Raw genomic sequence first — 22,150 nt, 5'->3', positions numbered from 1 at the left:
CATCCAAGTCTCCTTGCAGAATATCCCGATCCTTCTCCCTTCGGGGGTTGTGTAGTATTTTTTGTTGTCAGAAGGGGGTTGCGGTGCAATGAAGTTTGAGAACCCCTGCTCTAAAACACCACCCCTAACCCATTTTAGGGCTATCATGTGTACTTGACAATCTAAAATTCTTAATCCAGCACTACACCAGTACTGAGTTATGAAAATGAAAATTTAAACTACAGTTTCAAGATGACATATCCATACAACTGGCTGACATAGAATGGTAATGACAGAGGGTAAAACACTCGTGCTTAAAGCTTTATGGATGCATATTACATATTTGTTAAACTTCCACATAAGTTGGAATATAAAATATTTACAAGTTTTAACCTGTGACTATAACAGGAAATGATAAAACACTGAATCATTGAAGAGTCTTAACCAGTCCCTTTTATGTATTTTTATTGCAGAAGAGGGAACCTGCACAATCAAACAAGCTCTATTCACTTGAGAGCTTGAAACTCTAGCCTTCTTAGGTGTTAAACTCAAAATCACTAACACTAGTAATAGGCTAGAATATAAAATACAAATATCAACAGCAGTTTCTATTTACTGTTCTAATTTCTATGTAATCTAAAAATAGAAAACCCTAGGAAATTTCCATAATGGAAGTGTTGCAACAAGTTTATAAAATAGACCGTAGCTATTCATTATGCATGTAAAATACACTTTAATACCTAAAGAGAATGTAAACATCTGTGCAAAGGTTGTACAGGCACTACATATCCCTAGACAACGTGGGAGAGCTGCTCATTGTCAAAATCGTCTTCGGCATCACTAGCTGTGGCCAAACTATGGAGTGTGTGGCTGATGACATCTTGCTCCTTAAATGAAACTGCTCCAAAGAAAAGTGAATGAAACTGGAAAATGCAATATTTAATAAAGTGAGTTTTTGTACACACAATATTCCTGGGATTTTTTTTTACTGCTGATTAAGTCTTTTTGGCAAGCACATTATTTAAAAAAAAAAAAAAAAAAAAAAAAAATTAGTAACCAATGTAGACTAACAAACACATTTGGCATCTACAAATATTTCCAGCTGTCATTAGAGGTGTACCAGTGTATGGTAATTTGCCAGCTGATTTAATTGCAATCACTAATTCAGTATTTAAAGCAAATTTGAAAGTCTAGATATAGGAAAACAGTTGGACCTATACATAAGGCTGCCTCAGAGGTTTGAATTTAACAGGGGAAAGATGTGAATATTTAAATCCTAAATATTTAAAATATTCACACATAAATGAAACAGCAGAGATTATACTTGTCTGCAGCTATGGTATGCATAGGACACAGTTTTTGAATATACAGCACTCCTATATATACACTTATGTATGGTAGGTGGACATGAAGACGCCATTGCCAGACCTGGTCTTCTCAACCCTCTGGAAACGGGCTGGAAGCAGCTACTGCTAAACCTTTTCAGAAGGGTAGAGAGGAAAGGGTCAGATGGCAGAAGAAATAACTGACAAGCCGCCACTCCTCAACGGGGGGGGGGGGAGGGAGAAGCAGCTGATACTGTAAGCAAGCACATCTGACATTTCTGTGAAGACATCTGCTGATGCCCTGGATTTTACTGCTGCATCTTCACAGACACTACTTTAACAGGTAGTGATAATCGTGGAGCCTTCCACTGCCTTAAAGTAGACACTGAAAAGGCTCTGTGGGCAGGTGTTTGCTGGCATGTATGTGTTCCTCTGAGGGTTCTCAAGGTGGGGGGGGGGGGGCAAACAGGTCAGAGCATGAGGTGGGGGTAATAGGAAGCATACAGGTGTCCTCTAAGGGGTGGAGGAGGAAGAATTGGGCTCAAATCCTGGTATGAGTAGGAAGGGAGGAAAATAATAAATCCAAGAGGAAACATGGACTTTTAATTTTAAATATTTTCTCATACTCATGTCTCAGAATACATACCTATTCAACATGATTAAATAGTCACTCAGAAACAACAGTAAGATTGCTCAAAAACACTGAACTGTGACCATGTTGGTCCATGGAAACCAGCAAGCACACACATGCACAAATTTACTTAAGTGTGGGGGTTGGAGGAAAACTAAAGAGGGAAGGATTAGGGCTCAGGAGCAAGCATAGAACTGGAAATACTGGTTTCTAGTACCAATTCAACTATAGCAAGGCTCTGGACAAGTCACCTTCCCTCTGCTTCCTCTATCTGTAAAATGGGAACAATATCAGGTGTCGGTGGCTGTTCAGCAATAAGTATTACAAGAGAAAAATTTGATTTGAAAAGACTTTGATTTTATGTTTAAGATAATAGAGATAAAGCTAGTTTAAAAATGCAATTGTTAATATTCCTTTACAGATCAAGCTCTTTTTATAACTTGCCCTGATGTGAAATGATTTTTTTTTTACGGGATTTAGTCTCCAGCCAGTCAGATTTATTTGTGCTGGTTTCCAATGTAGCTTTTACTTTGTCACCTTAACTAAAGCATACTCTCAAATCCATAAAGCAATAGGCATCACATAAAGCTCACTACTTCTCAAGATATCTATAGGTCAGGCCTGGTGGACGGCATAGGAATTTACCTGTTACAGGAAGAAAAAATTCTAGTCCTTTATGACGGAAGAACCTCAAAAAGTGAATCAAGCATAAACTGAGCCAGTGATATCAGCTGTACTCTATGTAAAACCTGAAATATCCCATTCATCAAAAACAGGACTCTGTTGAATTCCACAACTTCATAGCTGTGAAATCTACAATTTTTCCATGATGATATGGAGGTCAGTGTTTTGCTGCAAAATTTGCCATTTTGCTGAAACCTATAGCCTGTTATCTTGTTCTGTCTTTGTGCTTTACCAGGACTGCCTTAAGCTGCCTCTTGCTCTTTAGCTTTCCTCACAAGAGGAGTTAATTGGTTTATAGTGCTTGCTGTCTGTAGGATTGTATAGGCAGTTGGGGGTGGGGTGGTCGTCTAGTAGCCAGAACTGGAGTTCAGTTTGCAACTACGGCATGGGGGCAGCCAGAGAATAGCCCCACTTAGCTGCTTATATCTGGAGAACAGCACAACAGCTAAGGTTTGAGGAATCAGGCAGATACGCCACTGAAACAGTTACAAGCCAACCCACCTCCTCTGCAACTCCCTGGCGCACAATGGACAGGAAAGATGCTGAGATGGACTCCTATACCACATAATGGGAACTTGGGAAGTACAGCATAGCAAAAAATCCTTGTAAAAATAATTCTGTGGTGGATGAACTTTTTCAAATATGAACTATAGGTAGGTGTGAAGGAGAATAAAGGGCATTGTGGGGCAGTAGACTGAAATAACATTGCCACAGAATTTGGGTCCATTGTATTGCAAAGTACATGGGGACCTGTCTATAGGGGAACTGTTTAATTGTAGATTCTACATATATTGAAAATCATACTGTTGCACTGAACTTGACTGAAACAGCAATTTATATAGAACTGAACACTGTGGTGTGATAAATGCGGCTACATTTAGTAACTAAATACTAGTGTAAGTACTAGTTAAAAGTATTATTTTGCTGTCTGGGCAAAACTCATTTTTCTTTAGCTTACAATGTAGATTTGATTTGGAATTCTTCTTACCTTGTACTGATCAGAATATGAGGGTACTACTGCCTCCACAATTTTAATGTCACCTGCTGCACTCATGTCCAATACTTCTATGTTCTTCATGTCTTTTTTTGAGATTATGGGAATAATATCTCCTTTTGACAGAGGTTTCCTACACTCTACAGGTGACTCCGTGTTGCTATGTGCTCTTTCAGTCCAACAAGGCTTTTTTGAAGCTATTGTTTCTGTATTACTATCATTATCTGCAGAGTTGTTTGAGACATTTTCAACATTATCTGCATAGGCCTTCATCAAGGTAGGCCTGAGGGATTAACAGACACGTTAGTAACCTGACTTTGGATGTCTTACTAGATAAATAATAAAACCATATAAATAAATAGATATTACAAATGACTAATGAAAAGCATGATGACTCTAGAACTAGGCTTTCATCTAGTGTGACCCTTCCCCCACGCTAAGCTTCATGGATCCCAGGCAAAACTGACAATAGTAAGAGTGCTGCTGTTTGTTCTGCTGAAAATCCCTGATGCTGGCTCCTCTTGTACTCCTAAGGAGAGGGTATTGCACCAGTCTATTTCATGAAACTGAAGCATGTGTTTGAGAAGGTAATGTAAATCTACAGAAAGCCATCCCCACAAACTAGAAATAGGGAGAGATCTGAAAAGGCAATGAGAAAGATTAAAATATTGTTTGAGTTGCCTGTTTCAACACGTATTGGCTGTCAGAAATTATGGTGACAAGTGCCACCATAGTATTGGAAAGATAGATATGTACTCTGGATAAGAGAGGCAGCAAGTAGGAAAGAGTGTCCTCTCCTCATAATTGGTGCACTGTCTTGGGTCTCAAGTTATCATACCAGCTCTTCATCTTGTGATCAGGCTCCTTAATCTGAACCTGATCGTCCTTTTAATCCAGGGGTTCTCAAACTTTTGTACTGGTGACCCCTTTCACATAGCAAGCCTCTGAGTGTGACCCCCTTATAAATTAAAAACACTTTTTTATATATTTAACATCATTATAAATGCTGGCGGCAAAGTGGGGTTTGGGGTGGAGGCTGACAGCTCGCGACCCCCCATGTAATAACCTCATGACCCCCTGAGGGGTCCCGACCCCCAGTTTGAGAACCCCTGTTTTAATCCAATAAAACATCACTTGTGTGCAAATGCCCTAATATGAGTTATCATAGCAATGAATGCTGTAGAAGAACCAATACATCTTTTCCCTCCCACCTCAAATCTAACATAATTGGAAATTGCAAAAAAGGACAATGGATGTTCAACCTTTAGGAGCAGAATGCCAAAACAATCCTAAATCCTGCATTACCTTTTCTGTCTTTGTGAAAGGCATAGAGATTGCTGAGAGGATTCCCTATTTTCAATGTCAGCTAATGTAGCCAAAACAAAGCTGGCTTCTACCATCATGTCCTCAATACTGAAAGCAATTGGTCTAAAAATATAAAATCAGAGACTGAATTGTATGTGTAAACATATATATGTGGGGTTTATTTTTTGGGGCGGGAGGAAGGAGGCTAGTTCATATACTTCTCTCTCTCTCTCTCTCTCTAGAGAGAGAGAGACACACACACACACAAAGATGCTTGATATAGAGACTATTTCTATTCACTACTTATTTAAGAAACATGAGAAACTTCTTTATTTCCCATTACAGCTTTATATACTGCAGTGAGTAAATACTATGGAATTTTGTGCTTAAAATAATTTAGTGCCAAAGGTGCTTCCACACTTGTGGACAAATGCTCAAAGTTCAGATTTAAATAAAAAATTGTTTCCTTAACTGTTCCCAGAAAAGGAAACTGATGGCCTGATATTCAGAGGTATACTGAGCACCTGAAGTTTCCCTTGAGTTCAGTGGGATGTGGGGTGCTCAGCAATCCAGAAAAATCAGACAAATTATGTTTTGCATAAGGTCTATCATATAAAAGTAAGCTCCGTAAATCTGATAACAAACTATTCAACTTTTGTATTACTGTGGTTAATTACAAACACAGCTCTTAATAAGTGAACGCTATTGGTTATTTTAAAGGGGAACCACTTTACTGATATACAGTAGAACACCAGAGTTACGAATTGACTGGTCAACTACACACTTCGTTTGGAACCGGAAGTACGCAAACAGGTAGCAGCAGATACAAAAAAAAAAGCAAATACAGTACAGTATTGTGATAAGCATAAACTACTAAATAAATAAAGGGAAAGTTTAAAATAAAGATTTGACAAGGTAAGGAAACTGTTTTTGGTGCTTGTTTCACTTAAATTAAGATGGTTAAAAGCAGCATTTTTCTTCTGCATAGTAAAGTTTCAAAGCTGTATTAAGTCAATGTTCAGTTGTAAACTTTTGAAAGGACAACATTTTGTTTAGAGTTATGAACATTTCAGAGTTACGAACAACCTCCATTCCCGAGGTGTTCATAAATCTGAGGTTCTACTGTAATGGCTAAATATTACTCATAAACCAGACTGCAGATGAAAATCGAATGCAGAGCTGTTACTAAAATACTACTATACAGTTAGGTTCCCAAAAACTTACTTTCCAGACACATCAAAATGAACTGAGACAGTAGCGCTAGTAGCCTCTGCAAATGCTAGTAGACCCTACAAATGGAAAAGAAAAGATTATTAAAGTATCTTAAAACACAAATATTAAACGCTACATTTTCCTTTACATTATTCCCATGGATTAATCTTCATGGATTAGGGATACCAATCTACTGTTACATGTATACATTCTTGCCTTCTATGCACTGAGATTTTCCCAGAGATAATATTTTCCACATCTAGTATGAGATGCATTATTATAGCTATATATTATAAAATCTTCAATACATGTCTAATAAATTAATTTTTACTCGAACCTCAAGCTTTTACCAAAAAATTATCCTCACTTCCCTGTTCCCCACCGTACCCTCTGAAGGTAAACCTCCAGTGCTAAAAGGAAGCCTGCTTTTATGGCTACCCCTCATCCAGGTAGTAAATTCTACTGTGCACGTGAGGCACTGTAAAACAGCTGCCTCAGTGAGAGTCCTGCAGCGCCATAGTTAAACATTATATATACTACACAAATATCCTACTATCAAGAACATTTTATTCGTATCTTTACCCTCAGTTCTTTAAGGCAAAACGTTACTTCAGAGTCTACTCCAATTTGAAAGTAGTCAAATTCCTCTGGATTAAGATGTATTTTAGTGTGCATTGCCTTTGAAAAATCTGTTCAAAAATTACGAGAAAGGCAAGGATTAAAAACAGAGGGTGAAATTCTAGCCCCAGTAAGTCAGTGGGGCCATGATTGCATTCACAGGCCCTGAAACTAGATGTCTTTTGGACCAGCAATTGTAAAAGTCTAACAAATAACTTACAAACATGTATACGAGTATTTATTGTAAATATACAGTATACTGACTGATATTGATAATTATGAAATAATATCAGTCACAATATTTACACCTGTTATCTTCCAAGAGTAACCCTACCAGCACAATTACAGTGGAAAACAGTGTATTAGAAAAAAGATTAAAATAATTCCATCTAATCACAAAGAAGAGTAAATCACTTTTTAAACTAATTTTAAGCTTATCAAACAACTAAAAAGAATTAACAATCAAACTGGAAGTTACTGTCTTGACAATGTCACGAGGAAGACTGGAATTCAGAAAATTAAGTTCCATTTAAGAGAGCTGTAAATCAGATGTCAAAGTTGTTTTAGGTAAAATACTCTTGAAATGCTTTGGTTAATGTAATGGTTTGTCTAACCATTTTTAAAAACTATTTAAATTCTAGAATTTACCCTGTGACCTAGAAGTTAAAGACAAATATTTTTGATTATTTAAGTTAGCTTAAGATGACTATTAAATTAAATAAAACATTTAAAAATATTGCTTAAAACAACTTCTAATGCTGATTTCCAATTATTTTTAATGCACTCTACATTTTTTTCATCCTATGGTTTGACCCTGAAGTCCCTTGTGCAAAGTCCCACTAACTTTAGTGTTGATAAGGTGTTCAATATAAACCCTGTATTCAGCAGCTTTTATTTAAGAGTTTATTTTAAAATGTAAACATTAATTGAAGGCAATTGCTGCGGTGTGTTTTTTTTAAATAGACTTAATCATAGTTGACAGCCATCTGAAGTATAAAAGAAGGCAAAAAAGTTAGATTTTTTTTTAGATTCTGTTTCCTGATTTTTTAACAAAATAGTCTTTCACTGACATTGTACAATTGATATAAACAAGGGAAAATATTATGCAGTTCATTTTTAAGTATTAAATTATATCACTTATAATGAACATTGCAATTCTCTTAGTTACTGTAAGACGAATGAAAGATGTTCTTCACTCATGGGTGCTCATCTTTGAAGGGGTGCAGAAAGAAAATATAAAGACATTTTTATTATGTGTGTGTGAGTCTCAGAGAGGTGCAGAAAATATTAAAGCAGTATGAATAGTGAACTCCTGTGGAAACCAAACTCTTTCAAAGTTAACTGGCTAACAGAACAGTACTATAAATTACTCCCAGTCTCAAGTCTTTTACTCTTCCTGTTGGAATTTTCTTCTCTTAACCTCCATCCATGCACAGTTGAACATGAAACAATAACCCTGTAGTGTTCTATAAGGTAGAAGAACCACAATTTTGTAATGTAATTGCCAACTCACAAAATGTAGGACCTATAATAAGCAAATGAAGGCAGGTCTAGGGAGGAGGTGTCATCCCTTCCCTCTCCATCTCCAACACCAGGCCATTTTTCAGGGTTTATTTTTTCTATAGACATCCAAACCACCACTAAATCATATATTCAAAGGTATAAATATTGCTTTCGTTGCACAAGTTTATATATAGAATGTGGCTTAATATGTTCTATTAAGCAAATGTTTTATAATACAAAAAAAAAAAAAAAGTACTACATCTCCTTTGTCCCTCCCTTCTTTCTCTTCCTACTCTGCTCTTTTAGTTCTGTTTCTTGATGAATCTTTATGCAGTTTCTTTTCTCAAATTATTCATCCTCTTTAAATGTATGCTTGTTTCTAATAACGTCTCCTTCTTGAAGATGTAATCTATTTTCTCTTCTCTGTTTCACACTCTGCTCCATTTCTACTACTTGAGCCTCTCTGCCCTCCCTTTCTATAGCCTTCCCTCACACCAATCCATATACCCCCCCACTGCTTGCAAAAGCATCTTTTTCCTTAACTGCGCCACCATCAAACTGGATCATTTCAGGAAGGATGCAAAAGCGTGGGGTCTTACTCTCCAAATGCAGTGGCAAGTATTTCACACGAGGCACGGGTGACAAAGTACATTTATAGGTGTCTCCCTCAAAACGTGTATGAATTGATTACACCATTGTAAAACTGTATTATAGCATCACTTTCTGGTGCCGTGCATGAGAACACTATGCTTTAGAAACAGAGTTATATCTTCAAAATACTTCCAAATCAGATGTCAGGAAAACACTCTCTCCATCTTATATTCTCACACATTAGTGCACAACATAACACTTCTAGACCAGCTAAAATGTAATATTGCTGTCATACATTCACTTTTAGAAATATGCTCACTGCTGATGATGGCCATTACAATGATGTTATTTATGTTTAAATATTTATCTCCTTTTTAAATACAAAATTCTCCTCCTCTCCCAGTTTGTTGCTGTTTCTTTACAGCTATTGTAGAATAATGATCTCAGTCCAAGCGTGCAGCAAATTGCGTAATTTTAGCTCGATGTACTGCTCGGGTGGCATCTACTATTGATACCAAAAAAAGTCTAACTGATGCACCAGTACAGGTTTCCTCAAAAACTTCTAAGGATTACAGTCCTATTTTTAATCTTCTATTCTGGCATGTTCTCTGACCTGAAACCCTCTGCACACCTTTAGCTTCATTTAAGATATCTAAATAATCAGTTTAACTTTCAGCCATGTGATACCTTTTCCCACCATGATGCAAAGTTATTATTTTTTTCAATTGTTTTAAAGCACTCTTATCCTTCAAAAATATTGTGAATTAATTCTTACCGATTTCTTCCTCAGTATAACTCTTGAAACAAACTTTCATTGGTGTAACAGCTACAGTTACTTCCTCTTGACAGGTTGGAAAATGAATCATTACATCAGTCAGCAGCCTAAGATGTTTTGTATAGCATGTTAAGATTAATTTAGACAACAAATTATTATCTATTCACATTAGTAACAAAAATTAGTGTCACTTTGCCATGAGTTGAAAACGTTTCAAGAGAAAATATAGGTTGTTGTGTATTATCCCCACTTTTAAATGTGATTTAATTGTATTTTCTTTTCTTTTAGTATATGATTATGATTTTATATATTATGCTTCAATAATGTATAATAATTATATTTTAATCTAACAGTACTGTTAAACAGTTAATATCTAGTTATCATGATAATTATGATAATCTTAATGTGATTTTGTCTTCCTTTTAGTATTAATATATCAAGAGCCAAATAAACATTTTAGATATATTTTTATTATTTTTACTTTGTTCATAAATTTGCAGGTGATGGAAAAGCAAAATGCTTGCATTAAATTTTGTTTACTACAGACAAACAGGTTCAATTGATGGCTGTCTCTCCATATACTGATTGCAAAAAGAAATACACTGATCATTCTTTTTCCAAGAAATCCTGACATATCTCCTCCAATCCCCAAAGGCTTTGTGCTATAGTTGTGGCAACTCTCTCTCCAGAAGAGGAAGGCTGGGACACAGCTCTCTCCAAAACCCCTCAACACTGCTTCCTGAGTTGATGCGTTGTGAGTAATCTCATTAAGTTGAACAATAGAATGTAAGTACTTCGAGGCAATGACCCTCTTTTTACTGAATATCTGTACAGTCTATATAACAATGGAGCACGGAGCCTTAACTGGTGTCCCTAGGTCAGACCTACTGCAATATAAAAACTAAGTGGGCAAAAATCCAAGACCACTCCCCTTTCCCCTTTTTTTACATTGAGAATGATTCCTCCCAAATCATAATTTAAAAAAAAAAAAGACCCATGATAGAAGATATTTTATGCAAGGCAGAGAATTATTAAGACCCTTAAAAATATTCCTTATTGTGTAGCCTATCATGACAGTATCAACTTCATGATATTTTAAAAAAAGATGACCTCTTACTTTACATCCTTTTTACTGTTCTTTTTTAAAAAAAGTCAAGTGTGACAGTTTTTCCAGCTTGGCAAAAACATATCCATCTTACTGAACTGCTTCAATTTTTAAAAATAGGTTCATGAAAAATTTAATGGATGTTTACCAATTTGTCAACTCTATTGAATTAATGTTTAATTTTTTAAAAAATCTACTCTGCACATACTGGTGTGCAGAGTCATGCTATAGGTAACATTATAAATATTTATAAACATTTGGCCTTCACATGATGTGTACCCAGTCACTTCCTACTGTGAGCATTACACCAAGTCTTTAAAAACACTTATTTCAATTATACAAACAATATCATGTAAAGTATGTTTTGTGGTTTTATAGACTTCTATTTCTATAGAACAATGAAACAATGAAACTGAGATAGGGAAAATAGGGAATTTAGACACATTATCTATTAAAATTAATGGAAGATATGGACCTAAATCCCCTAGACTGTTTTTGAAATGCTATTAACTTAAATATTTAAAAATACTGGAAGAACTGTAGCTGTTTATGTCAAGCATTCAAAATGGTAGTGATGTGCTTTTATCACAAATGATATTAAGGAGGATCTTCCAACCTGCCTATGCAGCTGTTGTCTTGTTACCAAATTAAATGATGATAATAATATCTTGTTTTCCTACAGCATTTTCAATATGAAGATCTGAAAGCTCTTTACAAATAGTAATTAATTAATACTTTTAAGAATGCTGTGTGTTGGGTAAATATTATTATCCCCATTTTACAGATGAGGAAACTGAGGAACAAAGAGATACAGGATCCTATTCAGTGCACACTGCAGTCAGTGGAAAGACTCTCATTGACTTTGATGGATATGGGAGCAAGACAGACAAACTGAGTTTTGTAGCAAGCTCTATCTTCAAGTCCTGTATTTAAACACACTAAGCAGCAGCTAATGCATTCCAGAATGTCACCTGCATGATCTCTGAAAAACAGCAAGTTTGTCAATATAAGACCAATTGAGATATAACTTTGTCAGGCTAATATTCTTTTGTATAGGTAAATACTTTTAAAACCTATATACACTTTTAATGGCTACAGGAACAGACTGCTCTTGTTCACTGTTCTAGAATTTGCTTTTCAGAAGACTAGCTAAAATCTTTCTCTATATGTTCAGTTGGCATGGCACGTTTAAGAACTATACTTGTAGCACCCTTACAATGCTTGTTCCAAACTTCACTGTCCCACTGGTAAAAATATTTAGCTTTTTTCTACTTATGCTAATATGATCATTGGATTTTTTTTTTCTGACTTGTGCTAAAACCAACTATACACAAAAAACCAATGGACAATTAAAAACCTTTCTATCTTCATACCACAACAAAGGCCTAATTCAAAGCTCAGTGAAGTCAATGAAAGGACTTCTATTGACTTCAGTGCACTTTGGATCATGCTCTAAGTCTTTGAGGTATCTTCTCAAGACATATTCTCCCTGACTGCAACTCTCGGTTCTGACCAAGTCACTGGTATATCTTCTGTGTATCTTAGCTCCCTTTTGTACACTAGAAAATATGTCTGCCTGATGTACAAATTTGTATTGGACAAAGACTATTAGATATTAAATAATCCTTTAATTATAGCATTTGCACCTGGAGCAACTGACCTGTTGTTGCTGACCTCAGTTTGAAAACTGTATCTTTTGTGAATTAACAATGAGACTGCTGAAAGCAGGGAGCACTTAAAAAAGAAATCCTAAAAAGAGAGCAACGTTTCAGCGAACGGTGTAGAAACGTTTGGCGTATATATGTTTGTGATACTACTGTTGTTTTTACTGAATGTCCAAATACTTCCTAACTAATGATGACTTCTCCCAAAAGCAATATTTAACCAAAAGATTTCAAACTTCAAAAGAGTGACTTTTCAAAAAACCTACAGATAAGATTTCTTTACTTCGAAGAATTGACTGAGATAAGTAAGACTGCACGTCAAAATCCCTGGTATTTTCAAGTGCATAGTATAATTACTTCTGTGCAGTAACCAATGTACATTATAGTATGCAGTGTTGTTGATATTACCTCAACCACCTTGTCCCTCTAATGGCTATTATAGAAAGGTTGATATTTCATTTTGAATTGGTAACCATTATATGAATACATTTTTGCTATAACATTCCACTGCTTATATTCTTAATACACCTCTACCCCGATATAACGCGACCCAATATAACACGAATTTGGATATAACGCGGTAAAGCAGTGCTCCGGGGGGGGGGGAGAGGGGGGGGCTGCGCACTCCGGCGGATCAAAGCAATTTTGATATAACGCAGTTTCACCTATAACGCAGTACGATTTTTTGGCTCCCGAGGACAGCGTTATATCGGGGTAGAGGTGCAGTAATTTTCAATAATAAGGTCTTTGCAAACAAGGCTTTGTGAGAGAAAATCAGTCTACTCTGCTGTTTTGGTAACATTTAGTTATTTTTCCTGTTTCAAAATATGAAATGCAAGTGCTTTGCTATCATTTAGTGTCACTGTAGCACCATGATTAAATATCTCATATCTTCTCCTGAACTGGGGGAGTAGTGTAGCTGCCATAATCAGGATTTTAATTGCCAGGAGTAATACTCAGAATATCACAGTCATACTCCTCACTCCTGCCATATACCTCAGTTCCCTTCACCAGAAGTACACAACAAAGGGTACTATTTTTCTTTTTTTCTAGTGGTAAAAGAAAACCTGTTTCACAAAAGTTCCAGTAATCTCTCCCCTATGCCAATATTTAATGTATTTATTGTGAATATATAAAATATAATATACAGTTATCAATAATGCTAAAGGATGGTTAAGGTGAGAGAAGTTGACTATGTAAAAATGAAACCTTCTTACTCAACAGCAATGTTGAATAAATACAGTCAAAGCTTATTTTTTGTATAAAAATAAAATTTTGCTCTCTTTTACCTTTGTTAGTGCTGCCACTAAGGAAGAATAACGTGATTCATATCTAACACATTAATCATCACCAACAAAATTGTTCACTAAGTTCAGTTTTAGAATCTTTATAATAGCAATAACGCAGGAGCCAAAATAACCCAGCTCAATTTTCAGACTGCAGGTGGAGTTTGCAGCAATGACAGTCAGACAATCATCATTTTCTTTGTTAAACTGAGTAAATTTAATCTAGAAGTCATGGAGAGACAATAAATGTTGAATTCCATGCTTGTTACAGAAAGCCACTTTTCAGAGTAGAACTGCACTGTAAGTAGCTATTATAAATTTTGTAATTTTACCTTTATATTCCTTTGTCTAAACAACTCAAGCAAACTTCAGTATTTATTATATTCTGTAGGAGCTTCTGAAAGCTGCTAGTTATACATTATCGTCTTTACTCAAAGCTGGATTAATGGCAGTGCTGATGCAGCCGTGACCTAAGGTCCCCAAGATGTTGTATTATTTAGTATAGTAGTGTGAAACTAATCAAACATTGCTTATTACTATGTGACATTTAGGTGCCCAAAATATGTTCATCCCTGATTCTCTTAATTGGACTCTGAGTGCACTACTTCCTCCTATATTATTTCTAAAACAAAGAATATATTGAATCCATTACCTTGATTGGATCTTCAGTACATTAGGACACATATGCCTTGAAAAAACAGCTTGTAAAGGTTCACTTTCATGAAAAGCCAGGTTATGAGTTTTTACAATACCTAAAGATATAGCATAGGTGTAGAAATTAACATATGTTTGTATGTTATCTTAAACTTAACAAATTTAAATTAACACGTTCATTAATCTCTGTAAAAAAAAATACAACAGAGGTCCCATTCTGCCCTGTGTGGGAATAGCTTGCCTACGTATAGGAAACTCCATGAATTTTAACTCAGTTTTCTAGGAATTCTTTCATCGTGTAAAAAGCTGAAGGTTCCACTTCCAAAACTTGTGGGTCTCAAGAGTTCTCTGAGAATCTCAGGTGATCCATAAGAACAAAGTGTCAGGCATGTTAGCTCCCAGAAAGTACATTTGGTGTTTGGGATGTAAAAGAAAGGCAGAGTGGTTGGCTGGTATAATAATAATGAAAAAAAAGAAAATAATAAACTTCTATAAACATTTACTGAATAGCTATCTTAATTACCATTTACTATTGCAAACAAGTATACCAAATAGTCTGAGGCTTAGGTTTTATGAAAGATGGTGTTTAGTGCTCTGTGGTGGATAGTGAGAGATGTCACAGGCTCGTTTCCACTATCAATGTATGTGTTGGGTTCTCTTTACTCCACTATTCAAATTAATAATTTTTATTAATAAAAGCATGAAAGATTATCAAATAATAACCTTTTGCTATCAGGTCCTCTGTATATATATATAGCAAGTTTATAAAAATACAAACAAATTTAAAACAAATTTTAAAAAGGGAAAATTATATAGTTACATTTTTCCAAATACACCTCTAAAATGCAAACTTTCAAAATTAAATATAACCCAAACAACAAATGGCAAGAAATCTGTTATTTCAGTGGAGCACACACATTAAGCTAGCACTAAATCAAACTTGTTGCCTTGAGCTTTAATACATTGTTTCCACTTATTCATATAAAAAAGTATGTTTCAAATATTAGAAAATGCATTATGTACCATACTGGCAGAAATAATTATAATGGTACTTTAAGGGTTTATTTTCCAGCAGAAAGTGATTGTGCATCACTGTCTTCTACTGGACAGAATATGTCAGACCTGTTATAAATTCACAGAACCATGTAACTTGGAGATGGAAAAGACTGATTAGATCATCTAGTCCATCTAACTGCCAAAACAGGTGTTTTCCCCTATAATGCATTTTCAGTATTTTGTCCCACATAGTTTTTAAATGTGCATGCAGTAGAACATTCACTACTTTCCTGAGGAAACTATTCCACTATTATACAATAACTCCTCGCTTAACATTGTAGTTATGTTCCTGAAAAATGCAACTTTAAGTGAAACGATGTTAAGCGAATCCAATTTCCCCATAAGAATTAATGTAAATGGGGGGAGGGGGGGGGTTAGGTTCCAAGGAAATTTTTTTCACCAGACAAAAAACTATACACACACAGAGTATAAGTTTTAAACAAACAATTTAATACTGTACACAGCAACGATTGTAAAGCTTGGTTGAGGTGGTGAAGTTAGAGGGTGGGATATTTCCCAGGGAATGCCTTACTGCTAAATGATGAACTAGCATTCCGCTGAGCCCTCAAGGGTTAACACATTGTTGTTAATGTAGCCTCACACTACAAAGCAGCACTAATGGAGGGAGGGGAGACAGCATGGCAGACAGAAACACACACCCTGTGTGTGGGAGAGAGAGATAGATGTGCGTTGCCCCTTTAAATATGCTGACACCACATTCTAAGTACATTGCCTTTAAAAAGATCAGGAAGTTGAGACAGCAGCTGCGGCCAGCTCTCTCCATCCTGAGCCCTGTTGTATCTCCCCCCTGCTCTATATGGAGAAGGGATAGGCGGGGGGTAGGGGGACACCCTGACACAGCAAGCAGGAGGCTACTGGGAGCAGTTCCAAGGAAGAGGGCAGAAGCAGCACATGGCAGTGGGGCGAGGGACAGCTGAACTGCCCGCAATTGATAGCCTGCTGGGCAGCTGCTGCACAGGGAACTTAGGGGAGCGGGGAACTGATAGGGGGGCTGCCGGTCCACCCTGGTTCCAAGCCCCCACCAGCTAGCTCCAATGGGCTGCTCTTCCTGCAAGCAGTGGACAAAGCAGGCGGCTGCCAAACAGCATTATGAGGGAGGATTGCGCAACTTTAAACGAGCATGTTCCCTAATTGATCAGCAACTTAACAACTAAACAATGTTAACCGGGATGACTTTAAGTGAGGAGTTACTGTACCAGATTTCACTATCCAAGTTTTCCCCTGATATTTCTCTTACATTTTCCCTTTCTTAACTTCATCCAATTACTCCTAGGTACATCTCCTTGTACTATCCCAAGACCTCTTCAAATGTATCAGTTTCTTATACTGGCAGTTAGTGGAGCAGCTCCTTTATCTCAGTGCGGTAGTATCCTATGTTTTGGGAATTGAAGTTTGAGAGTTCTATTCCCCATGCCACATGCATTTATTTGGACGATGAACAAAGGATATGCCACCATGGATCGTTCAAAGAATTTGAGGCATAAAATAAATCTTGTTATAGTCACCATGTTTACTGTACAGGACCAGGTGCATGAAAACAAACATCATTAATGATTATGATGTGAAACTGCTATTCCATCTACCAAATGCCTATTTTGTAGAACACAACTGTTATGACAAGTTCCCCTAAATAACTATCAACAAACATCAACCTTTTATAAAAGTAATAATATTACATACTGTGAGGAAATTAACAAAAATTAATCATCTATCATATGCGTAATTGCAGCCCAAAGAGAAAAATCAGTCTGTAACAGCAGATGAGAACTGAATACACTAGTGTCTTATATTATATTATATTATACAAAACCACTTTAGATTTTATTAGGTTGCAAAGCTTTTTAGTTTGCAAAGTCAAGCACCCAAAAGATAGGAAATGGTTGCAAGAATCGTTTATAATGGAAAATGTTAGGCATAACATTCTGCCAATGACAGAAAATACGTTTAATAATCAAAAATACAAAGGTGACAAAATATTTACAAGTTTAAAGTACTTAATGTTTCTATAAAGTCATATACATTTAACCTACCATGTTTGCAGAAGAGCTTAAAAGTTATATGACAATCATTAACATTTGTATAAATGTTGCACTTCTCTACATTCCTTTCTAGTGTGTTTAGACATCTAAACACAGGGAGGACTGACTGTAAGAAAAAGTGCATTAACAGTGTGCACCATAAGAGCAACACAAAGAATGCTAAATAATAGCATGTGAATCACAAATGGAAACATTAAAAAGAAAAGCAATGACAGTTACAGTCAGGTAAAATTACACAACCACACAATTAAAACAAATTAAATTAGCAAAAGCACAGGAGAAAGATGGATCCATGAGTTAGTTCTGTACATACAAATATATTTGTATTTTTATTTCCAAGAATAGTATTTAGTGCACAGCAGCAGCATCAATTTTTTCTAATCTGAGGACCAAATATATTATTTCAAAAGGTCAAAAACCCACAATCAATAGTTTGTGGCAGATTCCCTGCTGTGTTCTGTTTCCTTTTGAAAGCTCAGGTAGTGTAGAGAGAAGAAATAGGGTTTCAGGAGGACTCCTCAATAGCTGTAAAGCCAACACAGCTAGCTCCTACCCCTTCCTTCCCACAGCCCATGGTGCGGGGGGGGGGGCATGTCAGGGGAGGATTGGGATAGGAATAGTGGCTGGAGTGTGTGTTTCAGTCTGGATAACTCCAGCTGGTCCATGACTAAAGACTACTGTAACCTAGGCTGGGGTAGAGAATCAAGGAGTCCTATCTAGTTGTTGGTTTCCAGCTTTGCTTTTTCCCCCTCTCCTGGGCTGACCTAGGTGGCTGTGTAGTAGAAGTGAGCCACATTTTACTACCTGTTGCTCTCTTAGTCTCAAGCAGACCCTCTGAAGCTCCTGTCCTGATATCTTTATAGCTTCCACAGACAGGCAAGTAAGCAGGGAATGAAGCAACCAGAGTGCCCCTCTCCTCCCACCCCTACAATGTAACAGGTGGCCAACAGGGCAGCTAATGAACAGCTGAAACAGGGATGGGACAGTAACTGCTCAGAGTGTTCCTGGCTCACACCAGCCCTGCTCTTGGGACAGCAGGGTAAATGGCCAGAGGCAATTAGAAACATGGTGCCCCCTACTGCCTCTCTGTAGTGATGAAGCTATTTCAAACACTTCAGTTTAGATGAAACTGCAGGGCATAGCTCAGGGAACATGTCTAATCATAAATAAATACAAATTTTGTTCCTGCCTCAGTTGGCTTGAGGGCTATAAGTTAGAGCTTTAAAGGCCACAAATGGTCCCCAGTTCCACAAAGGATGAATTCTATTCAAATAGAGTAATATATCATTCTGTCCCCTACAACACTCACAATTCCATTAGAAAGTTGAATTGCCTTGCTGTTTAAAAAGTCATCTTTACTAGTCCATTAAGATTTACCTTCATTACTAATTTACACGTAAGGGGTAACTGTCTTTTTTTCTGACACAGTTCAGGTTCAGCTGTCCAGCAGTAATGTTGAAAAAACATAGATGAAAAGAAGACACATGCATACGCTGACCTAGAAGAATTCACTGATCTTAGAGCAAGCTAAAAATATAATTAAAAATTAATATTTTATTATATTGAAACTATAATCAAAAATGATGAAATATATATTTTTATTTAATTCTATACTCCAATATCATATATAAGAACAAAACACATATATGTATGTATACATCTAATAATAAATACAGCAGATGGTTGGTTGGTTGGATGCATATACATACATCATCATCATGTGTAAACAAATCAGTTTTACTCCTCCTACTAGTCAGAACTGGTTGATAAAATCTAGGGCCTCAATTCAGCAAAATGAATGCATGTGAATAGTTCCACTTTACCCCACTGGGACTATTTATATGCTTAAAATTAAGCTTGTGCTTAAGGGCATTGATGGATCAGAGCCTGTGGTAGCAAAATCTAATAGTTCCTTTCCCTGATCCAAGTGGGTGTGCATGGGTCTATTAATGCCTATATGAGAAGGCTGGTTTACATTACAAATTAAAAATATAATATCTTTATTTTTTTATCTGATGGCCTGCAATCACCCCAACTTAAGCTATGATCTTTGCACAAGTTAAGTAGGATTGGACTGGTCAGTACATGTCTGGATGAGACCACCACAGAAATGCCAAATTCTGCAGGAAGTGGTATTGACGATTCTTCAGGAGTCAGAAATGAAGAAATGCTGGAATATGGTCTTAAGAGGTAATTTTAAATTAGATGTAAAACTGAGACCCTGACCACTTGTCATAATTAAACATCTGTGGCACTAATCCTACTGTCATAGACAAATTCTAGTTTGGCAACTATGAAAAAGCAGGAAAACTATAAAAAGCAGGAACAGAGTTTCCATGATATCATTCGCATAGTTAAGATGATACCCAAAAAATGGAGTGTGGCCATGCAAAAAATGAGAGATGGTAAGGAAGATCATTTGAATTATGCTTTAAGGCGTGTATAGAAAATTTTTCAAAAAGCTACCTAAATTAATGTTGAGACTGTATTTCCCCATAAAAAGCCATTTAAATGATTAAAAAAACCCAAAATGCACTTACACCTTTTTCATTTGGGTCAAACCAAAACTCATCACTAATTCGTGCTATGGCATGTATTGCTCGTCCAAACACTGTAAGAGAAGACAAAAGAAATGTGAAATTTGCATTTTGTAATTTTTAAATAAAAATAAAGTGATATAACATTGTCTCCAGATTAATTAAAGGAGAGAAAAATTCTAACTTTCCTACATCTATTTTAAAGGAAAGTTATGATGTAATGAGGAGCATAAAGACAAAAATTACTGTTTCACAGCAAATCTCTTCTGTATTGCTCACAATGGCAACAGAAATGCACCACAGGTTGAAAAGTTGCCACCAATGCTGGGTACCTCAGTTTCAGGAGCCCGACTTGAGATAACCTGGGCCTGATTTTCAGAAGTGCTAAGCACTCACAAACCCAACTGCTCAGCACATCTACAAATCAGCCCCAAGGTACATTAGATTGGGCACTTAAAAACGGAGACACATAAAACCAGTGGTCACAGCTGAAAAATCTGGCGATGGAGCCTTGAAGCCATTAAACGAAAATAAAAAAGCACAACACCAAATCAAGACTGCTATTAAAGGCAAAATTTCCACTGAGTAGGACTCCAGTATTTGACCTATTGAGTCCCTACCTCCCATACTTAACACGAACTTGAAATTACCAAGCTGTATTTGTTTTTATTTTGTGCACCCGGTCAGCAGTGGCGCACTACTCAATTAACAGAGTTAGTTCTTGAAATGCTGTTACAAAGCCATCAGGAAGCACAAGAGCAATGGTTTTACTTTTGGTCTAGGTCTTGTACTGAAATTTGCTATTAGGACTACTAGCTTTTAGGCATAAAAGCAGCCAACTTATTTAAAGATTATTGCTGTATATATTGAAATAAACTTTAAGGTTGCATAGCTGAAATAAAATAGTTTTTGAAACAATATAGGAGTACCTTGGTAATTTACATTAATGATTGGGAAACCCACCATAATAATCTTAAAATAACACCACGTCAAAGATGATCACCAGAATAATGCTTCCTTAAGACTGGCTTTCTTTAAAATAAAATTTAAATAAGTAGGGATAATCTTGTATCCAAAGAATTACTACTACTAATAGTTTGAACTTGTATCACACTTTCTTTCATAGATTGATTTTTACAAGAGAGTAAGAACCAGTATGCCCATTTTATAGATGGGGTAACTGAGGCACAGAGAAGTTACGTGCCTTGCTCAAGATCACACAGCAAATCAATAGCAGTCAGAATTAGAGGCCAGATTTTCTGACTCTCCCTCTCCTTCCATCTATGCACCCCAGAATCCTTGGCACTGGCAGCTGCAGCACTTCCTTTGAAACACCAAACTAATGTAAAGAAAGATTCTGTTGGGGATATGCAGAGCCCTAGTTGCTCAAATGAGCGACAGAGTCTTTATTTAAAAGCAGCCATTTTACATACCAAAAAGTCCTCCTCTTTCTAATAACATTTTAAGGTCCACCAAATCACACTTTGTCTTAAATTACATGGCAACATCTGTTTAAAGTATATTTTGTATGACAGGAATAGACAGGTCTTAAAACCCAAATTCCAGAGGCCTTTGCTAGAAACAACACTATAAGTAGCAGTACTTTTCATCATGTTGCACAAGGGGCTGCGTGTTCTGCATGCATGTGAGGAGACACTGAGCTCTGCTCACAGGTAGGGACAATACGATTTGAACAGAGTTCCCATCAGGTGCTCTCCAAGGAGACCTTTCGGTTGATGAAAGACCTCATGTCGCCGATCTTGGGCAAAACACACTCACAGGGCTCTGTGTGTGTGTGTGGGGGGGGAAGCACCTTAAGTTGCAGCAATATGGCGTCATTGGCCTCCACATGCTGTCACACCTGTTGTTCCAAGAGATCTATGTAGCCTTGACTCCCCACTCTCTGCCCCCGAACATCCACTCTGGAGGTCTGTCACCGTGTCCCCAGCAGCAGGTCTCAGCGCAGCTCCCTATTTCATGGTCCCAATGATGTGCTCCCCTGGGCAGCCCCTGGGTGTAGCCCCCTTGCCCTGCCCCTGAGCAGCCCCACACATCCCCCTGTTGCAGCGGGTGCTACCTCTGAGGTGGGTCCCCCCAATCACACACTTCATGGTTTGGGAGCTGGGCGACAGCACCTCAGTCAGGCCTTCCCAACCCAGCCTCGCCCCTCA

The 22,150-nt window shown here is 36.9% G+C and overlaps 1 protein-coding gene across 1 annotated transcript; it reads right to left on the bottom strand.

Annotated features, from left to right (window-relative positions):
* Positions 1-770: 770 nt before the first annotated feature.
* RAD9B (RAD9 checkpoint clamp component B) lies at positions 771-22,090 on the bottom strand. The gene is made up of 12 exons (XM_065417986.1): positions 22,057-22,090; positions 19,983-20,053; positions 18,820-18,969; positions 17,434-17,548; positions 14,325-14,424; positions 9,618-9,724; positions 6,713-6,819; positions 6,143-6,207; positions 4,919-5,041; positions 3,608-3,896; positions 2,187-2,239; positions 771-951 (listed from the first exon to the last, which is right to left on the bottom strand). Exons 1-12 carry the CDS (start codon positions 22,088-22,090, stop codon positions 771-773), a joined length of 1,395 nt encoding a protein of 464 aa, XP_065274058.1.
* Positions 22,091-22,150: the final 60 nt, after the last annotated feature.

This window comes from Emys orbicularis, chromosome 16 (assembly GCF_028017835.1).
Source record: "Emys orbicularis isolate rEmyOrb1 chromosome 16, rEmyOrb1.hap1, whole genome shotgun sequence".
Lineage (NCBI taxonomy): Eukaryota > Metazoa > Chordata > Testudines > Emydidae > Emys > Emys orbicularis.
The sequence above is the reverse complement of the archived record's forward strand: the minus strand, read 5'-3'. Positions and strand labels throughout refer to the sequence as shown.